This window comes from Mus caroli, chromosome 15 (genome assembly GCF_900094665.2).
Source record: "Mus caroli chromosome 15, CAROLI_EIJ_v1.1, whole genome shotgun sequence".
NCBI lineage: Eukaryota > Metazoa > Chordata > Mammalia > Rodentia > Muridae > Mus > Mus caroli.
Window position 1 is genome coordinate 5676206 of NC_034584.1, and position 9981 is coordinate 5686186.

A 9981-nucleotide genomic window follows, 5' to 3' on the forward strand; every position below is an offset into this window, starting at 1 on the left:
GTCCAATGGGGCTCTCTTTGCAGTGATGGCCGACTAGGCCATCTTTTGATACATATGCAGCTAGAGTCAAGAGCTCCAGGGTACTGGTTAGTTCATAATGTTGTTCCACCTATACTGATTCTTTTCAAGAGCAGCAAATGTCCAGTACAGCTGAGTCTTCTTTCCAGTCCCATTTTTAAAGTGTGTGTGTGTGTGTGTGTGAGTGTGTGTGTGTGTATGTATATGTACATGTATGTGTATGTACATATACATACACACACACACACTCACACACACACACACACATATATATATATACACTTGATCTGCCTAAAGCAAGACTTTGATAATGTAAATTGTTTACAAGAAACCCCTATGGAAAGGGGATACTTACTGGAACTGTAATGACCTAGATGTCAAGCATTACCCATGAGGCCACTGGCCACTGAATTCTTGCGGTGTGGATGTCTCTGTGTTGGCAGTATTTTTGGATAAATTAATTTCAGCTGTGTCTTTATAATTTTTAATATGGTGACTAGAAAATTCAGAGTAGTTATAGACTTTTTTATTTATCTATTTATTTGGCCAGTATTCCCGTATACTTGCTTCATGGGTTAGATAGTCTTTTCTTCAAGAGTTGAAGTTGAACTGCCGTATACCTCAAATTTCTAGCCAAAATAAATAAATAAAGGTTCACTGTGAAACCAAATGACACTTCACACTTCACTGTGGGGATAACCATAATTAAATATAGATTCTAATTTTTATTTTCTAAATCATCACACTACCTGCTCTGAGCTAGCTAGATGGCTCAATAAATTTTCCTTATTTTGTATTACTCTGTCATAATTTGAATCTGATTTTCTAGGAACCAAACAACTTATGGCTATTGTCTTCACAGTCAGCATTTACTGCAGTCTTGATTTTTTTCCTGTGATTCATAAATTCAAAGACAATAGAGAAGTAGCTAATGTTTTTCTTCTTTGAACAGCATCCAAATACACCAGGGCTAATAACAGGACTGAAAGAGACCGGATAGAGCTTCTCCAGGATGCTGAACCTCTGGACTTTAATGCAGAAACATTTACTGATGAATCTCTGGAACCTGAGTCAGGAAGGTGAGTGCTGGCTGTGTCATTTGGCTCTTGTGTGCTTCTGAGATTTTAGTGATGAGCTGATATAAGGAGCTTGAAAACAGCAGATAACTAAGCATAAGAAGACTATTGTGTTGAGGATAAAGCTTGGTGGGAGTTTGCTTGTCAGGAATGCAGAAGGCGTCGGTTGGATACCCTTCATAACAAGAGAAGAAAAAGATTTCTTTTTCATTAGCAATTCAAAAATGCACAGTCATATTTAATGCCTTTTTGGGTTGGTTTTGTTTTGGAGATCAAGCCTCATGTAGCCCAGGTTGGCTTCCTGCAGCTGAGGGAGGTTTTGATCTGGTCCTCTTGCATTGACCTTCTATTCCGGGTGTGCACAGCCAGAGGCGGTTTATTTAGTACTGGAGCGTTAAGCTCAGGGTGCTGTACATGCTAAGCAAATATCTACCCTTCGCATTTGATACCTTTTTATACTGTCTAGTTAGTTTGTTTTTAAAAATTATGACATTCTGCTAATGTGTGGTGATAGCTGCCTATAGTCTCAGCATTTGAGCAGCTAAGGTAGGAGGCTGCCCTCGTCAGTTAGTAAATCCATGCCAGAATCAGAAAGAGAGAGCTCTGCTGAAGAAAAACAAAGAGGCACCAAAAATTATATCATTCACTAGTATAACTGAAGTAGGTATTTTTATATAACACTAGTGACATTAGAATTAAGAAAGAAGTAAGACAGAGAACAAAGAATTATGACTATTTACATCTCTATTAGACATTTCCATTTATGACATTTATTATCTTTAGTCATATCTATATGTCTAATATGTTTCGATGTCAGACACAATATAAAAATTTTAACAACATTTTCTTTTATTGCAAAAATTCTTACTGGATTAATGTCCTCAAAGGCTCAGTAATTTGCCTTGAGTTGCATAGTTTATAAGTCAGGCTTTTAATTCCAGTACTCTGACTACAAAGCCTATCCCTTCAGTTGTTTTGCCATGAGAAACAGTAAAATAAAAAGTATAGGAAGAGAACGGCCATATGACCCTACTCTGCCACTGTTTACATCTCCAAAAGATGTGTAAGTAGGGTACCATACAGACACTATCTCTATCTATTGTTCTTCATTCATAGTGGCAAAGACATGGAGCCAGCCAGAATGTCTACCAGCAGATGAAAGGTTAAAAGAAAATGTGATCTCTGTATACAAAGGGATTTTACCCAACCATAAGGAGAAATGTAATCATGACTTTGCAAAAAAAATATTTGTAACTAAAAGTCATGAAAGGGTCATAAAAGTATTAAGGAGACGATGAGGGAGAAGAAAAAGATCTTAGGTGGAAGAGGGGATCAGAAGGGAAGACTATTTGTGAGGAAGAAGAAGAACAGCAAGAAGGGAACAGGGCTGGGGATAACAGTGGAAGGGAATGACTATGAATACAGTGTAATGGTTTATGTATATGTATGTGTGTGTATGCGTGTGTGTGCATGCCATAAATAAGCCCATTACTTTGTATGCTAACTTCAAAAATAAAAACAGGAAAATAACCATAGATACTAAAGGTGTTTACTATTTCATTAACTATAAATAGCAAAATCCCTAGAATACTCTATCTTTTAACATTAAGCATGGTTATTTATACAGTCGGGGGAATGTTTCTTACAGTTGCTAGTTGATTTACAATTAAGTCCTTTTAGATTATAATTTTGGGAGATAGTGTTCTACTTTTAGTTAGTGAATAAATGTTAATGGTCTTTAGAAATTGTGTAGTCAGTTCCGTTTTTGACATTTTAGATCATTTTTGTATGTTTACGTTTTAGGTATCAACCTGGTGGGCGATATCTCTCCATGTCTTCCAGTATAATATTTGAAGATATCTAAAGTCTGAAGTAATTCATGGATCAAGTAACCAAGGTCAACACATGAGCTCAGCCTTTATGAACATCTTTGTGCCCTGTATTTCCTCTGTTCTCTCTGTAAACGGTGTGAGGATAACAAAAACAGCATTGAAAATCGATCATATCTTAACAATATTAGGTTATAGTTTGTTGAATAGAGCATCCTCTTTTCTGATAGGCTTTATTGGATACCATCTGAAGCATCTGCCTTAGAAGTGTAGTTAAGTGGAAGGATTCAACTCATGAGAAACATAGAGCTAACTTGGTTTCATGCTAATTTTTTAGGAAAGTTATTTTAAAGTTCAATGAAGCCATATGTCACACTAAATTCTACAATTTTATAACTGTAATTTAAATTTTTACTATTTCTTTAAAAATCTTCAACCTACATTTTCCAAAGAACTGAAAGTGAACTGAGACCTCAAATAATTACTGTATTCACTAAACTCATGTCTTAAAGCAAGGCTTATGTATCAGACATAACTGAATGTAAACAGCTCTTCTTCAGATTTGTATACACGTACGTGGGATTGTGCATGTACAATTAAGATGACTCTTCAATTGATAGTGTTAGTGTCCTTAGCATGTGTATTCTAATTGGGTGATGTGTTATTCTTCTCCGTCTTTGTAGTAACTGGATCTTTTTATGGTTTTGACATTATTGCTTTGTAAAAGATTTTCATTTCAGAGAAAAATATTCATCTTTAACATTTAGAATATTGACTTAATGCTAATCATTCCATCCAAGAAAAATCCTAAATATTAATGATGAGTAGATTTGTTTGTTTTATAGCCAAAGACTTCCCCAGATTCTCTAATATTTAAATTTTTTTTAAGATTTATTTTATTTACATAAGTACACAGTAGCTGTTTCCAGACACACCAGAAGAGGGAATCAGACTCCTTTACAGATGGTTGTGAGCCACCATGTGATTGCTGGGAATTGAACTCAGGACCTCTGGAAGAGCAGTCAATGCTCTTAACCTCTGAGCTCTCTCTCCAGCCCCAATTCTCTAATATTTAAAAGATGCCTGTTTATACTCCTTGTAAAGAAAACATCTGGCTGTTCAGCTATTGAATGGTAAAAATAAAAATAATCCATTTATGAGTATTGCTAACACTTAAATTATAGCATAGAAAAAAACCAGAAAAATGTATTTGAATGAAAATATGTAGTAATAACTTGTTTGTTAAACATGCTTATTATTTTAAATTGGTTGTTTCAACCTTTGCATTTAAGCCAAAGTTGGGTATTATGTTTTAAAGAGCCAGTGTTTTATTACCAAGTGAACATGGCTTAGCATGTGTTACTAAGGGATTGTTCTATTTGTTTCTTACAGAGTACATTCTACATGGGGTGATCAGACTTGAGCTTGTCCAGGACAGCTTCTCACCTGTTTTCCTTGCAATTATTACTAGTGCTCAAGTGTTACTCTGTCCTATGTTGAGGACATAGTTCTATGCAGGTACTGAAAGGAAGTATTCAATTCTCATTACCTTTTTTTTTTTTTAATGGTTGCATTTTTTATGACCTTCCATATAGATTCCCCCTTTAAATAATTATCAAGAGATAGATTTACTCTGAATTGAAGGTTGCGTAGCCCGCTCGATCGATCCTAGGACACATATGCATATAACCTTTTACTGTGAATGCAGTCAAAGAGCAGTTGACCAGAACAGTGATAATGGAATGCTGCTTATAATTTCATGATTGGTTTCTGGAATAACTTAGGCAGATCACAGAACCTTTCAGTGCCTCAGTTTCTTCATTTTCAGAATGAAGGACGCATTTACTACTTTCCTACTGATCTACCTCTCTAAACTGTTGTGAGGGAGTTAAAGTGATGATCATGTGCTGGGTTTTAGAAAGACAAAGCAAGTTGTCTGCTGTGCCATGCTCTTGTGCTCTTGCTTTCCGTCCCTCCCCTTCCCTCCCTCCTTCCTTCCCTCCCTCCCTCCCTCCCCTAGTACTTTGAAGGGACAGGGATGGTTATCACAGGAAGGGTCTTTGAGAACTTCAAAGTCCCTAAAGCAAAATGAACTAGTTTGTCTGAAGGTAAAATAGTGACTCGCCATTTGTTCTGTGGATTTATTTTGAAATATTTTTCTTAAATATGTTTTTGGGTTTTTTTTTCCCTTAATACTCAGATGCTACGGTCAGAGTAGAAGGATAAATAGAGGACTGTTCAGTTTTACTACTAACTTTTATAATGCTCTAAGACAGAATGATAGGAATATGCAAAGAGATACAGGTCCTTCCCTTTAGGGTGACACCAACAGAAGTGTACATTATGTGCAGATGCTTCACAAAGACTGCAGCTCTCTGTAGGTTTGAGTTCTTTCCACAGTGAGTTTGTGATGTTTCAATGATCCAGAGTGTTCAAAATTTTAAAGAGTTTTTCTTACAGGGTTTTGTCCCCAACTATATAGAAAAGTTACTTTGCTGGGTAAACTTGAGTTTAGAAGGCAGTGGTTTCAAGCTGGAAGCATTGACTTTATTGCCGAGGAATTAAGTTAATATTTATTAAGCTGCTCTGTATAAAGCATTGATAGTGTGTACAGTATTTTTTCAGACACGTATTAACATATAATGACACAGTCACAAAAATATTACTACAGAATTCACATGCTTTATGTACAAAGTGGTTTCCTTAAAGGATTATTTCTGGTACTCTTTTTCTTACATGTTAACAAATATCATAGAATTATGTAAAATTTTGATTTTTTTTTTGAGACAGAGTTTCATGTAGCCCAGGCTGGCCTCAAACTCTGTATGTAGCTGAGGATGGTTCTGATCTCCTGATCTCCCTCCACCTCCCAAGTTCTACAACCACAGAAATGCGCCACAGCACCAGGATCAATATTTTTAAATAATTATTAATTAAGAATATTTAACAAGCTAATAACTCAAACTAAGTATTATAGAAAAAAATCTATAAATTTCAAGAATCAGTTATATGCGTTGTTAATTTACTTTTTAAAACTATATAACCCTTTTGTTAATAGCACATTTTTGTAAAAGAATTTTAAGAAGAATTAAAATATAAATATAATTATAAATATTTGCTATTGGGCCACATATAAGAGTTTTAGGATAGTTTTATCTCACAGAGGATCTCATTTCACAAAAGTGTTAAGAGTTAAATCAAAGCATGAAAATCCCCATCGTAAAAACCCATCAGATTCAACAGTCCACATTGTCCAAAAAGGAAAGGTTGCTGGTTGATATGTATCTGGCCTTTACAATTTAAATTGTGCAGTGTAACATGTAAGCATAAAATATGTTCAAATTGAGTGTGGGTAGGAACGTCACTGTTTTTAAAGTACATTTTAGCATGCTAATGGACAGATTTCATTTATGTTTATTTACAGACCTCATTTTATTCCTTTAATAGGTTTAAGGAATTTTTTCAGTAGTATATTGATTACCATATTACAGGGAAAATAAAACCTTTAACTACATTTCAGGCTGTAAAGTAAAATTTATACTTAAAATTTGAATGGGCCATGCCTGAAAAATCACAAGGATGATAGTACATTTGTACAGAGAGACAAAACATGTCCCTAAGGGATTACACACACTGCATTTCAAAGTGCTGTGGACTGTACAGTATTGGACTTTAAAAGCTGAGAGGTAAATGCTTGTAGGCTTTGTCTGTCTTTGTGCCTCCCTCCCTCCCTCCCACCTCCTTTACAACACGGCTTTCCTGTGCTGATAGACTTTTCTCTTTTGTTTATGTACACCGTTGATAATGAGCAGTACACTCAAGGAACTACTTGACTTCAAATCCTACTCAGTGAAATAGCAGTCTTATAGCTGAAGTAGTAAAACACATTTTGCTAGACTAGTGAACAATGTCTGAATAGAAGCATAGTGCATACTAGCTCAGTGCGTTTTCTTTGATGTTACTAAAGAGGACACTGCAGTAAAAATGTTTTCACTGTAAAGTTTTGTATAAAATGATTTTTAAAAACTCAACATTAAGAATGTGAGATATTTCATCATAAAAAGGAATTCATAAAAGTGCACATGTTAAAAGTGGAATAGATTAAGGGTTATACACCAGGCAGTGGCACACGCCTTTAATCCCATCCCTTGGGAGTTAAGAGGCAGGTGGATTTCTGAGTTTGAGGCCAGCCTGGTCTACAGAGTGAGTTTGAGGACAGCCAGGGCTACACAGAAAAACCCTGTCTCCAACAAAACAAAACAAAACAAACAAAACAAAACAAAACAACAAAAAAATTGAGGGTTGCAAGAAGAGTGAAATTTGATTTCTTTTTGGATAGTACTTCCAAATCAGTGCTTTTGTGGCTAGAGACTTGGGAGCCCAGGCAGGTTTGGCACCATTTCTGGGTCTCAGCCCTGTAAGCCAGCCTCCCAGGGTAGGCGCTGCCCTCCTTTCTCCTGCCAAGGGATCATGCTCTCACCTCCATTTCCTTCCATATCAGCCACTGTAACAATAACAAAGTTCCATTCTCAAATGATTTATGGGTGGAGATCAGGTGAGGTCTTGCTATAATTTAAAAGGTTTTTAATAAAGTAAGATTGCGTAATTCTGCTATCTTAAAAGATGTTTTTGCTTCTTCCTAGAAAACCCTTCCTTTTATGATTATATTGGTAACTTGTAAAAGAATTTTGTGGTGTTTGGTGCAAAAGAATATTGGGAGTGGCTGACTGTGGCAGACATGTAAGGCAAATCCACAGCCTATTAAAGTGCACAGCATTTGCATTTGGTATTATGGCATAAATCTCTATCTTTATTGAAGAATACTGGCTAATATCTTCCCTGTTAGGCATGCCAAGTTGTAGGGGAGAGATTGTGTTATTTATTTATTTTTTTTAAACAATCCAATGGATTTGTTTTTGTCTGTATTTTGAGAACAACTTGAAGGATTTTTTTTTTCATTTTAGAAGATAGAGTATGTATACCTGCCTTTTAAATTACTATAACCTAATATATATAAATTATAACATTGAAAAGTACAAAAAGCTCTAATTATTGATGTTATTTCCCTGGTATTTAATTTTTATAAATGGTTTTGTAAGTAAATAATTGTAGTATTGCTTTGAGTAGTTTAAAGTCATCCTTAAATAAGTTCTGACTCAACATACTGCCTTAGTACAATATTCTAAAGTGAAATACTCTGATGTGAATTTGAAACATGCCTGCATTTCCTAAGTTTCTTCCTATGTATATGTACATACACCAGTACCCAAGAAAAGCATACCAGAAGCCTGATTTCCACATTGCATTGATAAAGAGCTTGGTATTTTGCCGTCATATAATTCAGTTGCCTGGGTGAAATAGAACATAAATCTCTTCAAATGTCTGTCCATTCACAGTTTTCAGAATGGTAACTTTTCATTTGGGGATGCATGATGCCAAGTTTATCTGTAATCAGCTCTATTACTGGATGTATAACAACAGACATTTTCCTACCTGGTCAGTAGGTTGTAGATTTAACTGTTGTTTTTTTTTCCCCCAGTAGATTTTCACTACATTTTCAAACCTATATTTGGAAAAACCTGCAAAATGCTATCAGTAAGTTAGTTAGCATCTTTGGCCTTATCTATGCATAACGTTTCTTAGCTTAATTTTGACAAACTCACTGACAGGCAATTCCTTTGTAGTGTTGTAACTTACTGTGATGTAATGATTTTTTTAATGTTTATATGATTCATTATTAAAATATAGGATAATGTGTAGCTTTGCATGAAATAAATGACATCTCTATGAACTACAGTTTTGTTGATTATTTAAGTATCTTACTTTGTTGAGGTTAAACTGTTTAAGCTTAAGAGGTTAAGTCAGCTCTGTCACCCAGCTCTGCTCACTTTCACAGGTGGTGTCTTTGGCTCAGAGGGGCTCAGGGTCCTTTGGGAGGTCTCAGTAGCTTCTCTTATGGTGGTGAGCACTTTCAGGCTCTTGAACAACTGCCACAGCTGAGTGAATTTCTTCCAATTCACAATAGTAAGAACAGGGGGGGTGCTTTCACCAGTGGAAATCTCCTGTGCTTTCTGGCTGTTCAGGTCTTTTGAGACCCCACTTTGCACCAGATCTGCATGCAGTTTTTGAAACCCATGCCCTTTGTCCCCCTACCCAATCCTCTTCTTCACTGCCCTTTCCCACCCCTTTCATCTCATCCTGCCTCCCCTGACCCCTGCACACACGCGCACACACACTCACACACACACTGGTTCTCAAGTAGCCCAGGACTACCTTGAACTTCTTTTGTTCTTGCATCTCCTTCACTCTTTGGAGTCGTGGAATGTCCCGAGCTATCGTTCTTGCCGGCAAGAACACACTCTCAGACAACCGGATTCTTCTGCAGCAAGCTTTATTGCTTCTTCAGGAGGGAAGACCCAGAACCCGGAAAATGGTGCTGCTTATATAGCCCTCAGCGTGGCATGTCAGCACCTGATTTGGCGTGTCAGCACCTGATTTGTTGCTCGCCCATCACCTCATTACTACGCCCTGAGATGGGCAGTGACTAGGCGTGAGTTCACTCTCGCACCTGCGTACAAGGCTTGTTTACTAGTTAGGCACAGCGGAAGCCAGCACCATTTTATAATGGCGATTGCTCGTGGCACGGCTCTACACATCTCCCCCTTTTTGTTTTATTAAAATGAGGCTGGACTAGGTCTGTGTAATTATGTCCATCCGCTGTGGCTCCTGTCTTAGGTCGTTCCTCTAATGTCACAGCCTTTCTCGTCATAGGGTAATCCTATCGCCACCGGGCCCCGTGTCTTAGGTTGATCTGTGCATGAGGAAAGTTGCNCGTCCCTGGATACCGCAGTGCTATGTAACAGTAACTACTAAATGACCTAGGGCGAACTCTACCAAAGAGGCCAGCCAAAAAATGAAGAACTCAAATGCCGACTAATTCTTGAGCATAGATAGTGAGATTTCGGGGGAGTCCCCTTGTTCAATGGGAGCAAGTGCTTGAGCTATCACAACCTTGTCACGTGTTTGTTGGGCTCTGAGCTTGCAAACCAACCAGAGCA

At 37.0% G+C, this 9981-nt stretch overlaps 1 protein-coding gene across 4 annotated transcripts in view; it reads left to right on the forward strand.

Annotated features, from left to right (window-relative positions):
* The window catches only part of Lmbrd2 (LMBR1 domain containing 2), a 60178-nt gene extending 51459 nt beyond the window's left edge, over positions 1-8719 (forward strand). For 3 of the 4 annotated variants that reach the window (XM_021183333.2, XM_029469677.1, XM_029469678.1), the window contains exons 17-18: positions 971-1097; positions 2898-8719. In XM_021183333.2, the coding sequence (XP_021038992.1) occupies positions 971-1097; positions 2898-2958 (188 nt within the window). In that variant the 3' untranslated portion in view covers positions 2959-8719. The remainder of the gene's footprint in view (positions 1-970; positions 1098-2897) is intronic. The other variant, XM_021183334.2, reaches the window with a different exon arrangement.
* The last annotated feature ends 1262 nt before the right edge of the window (positions 8720-9981 follow it).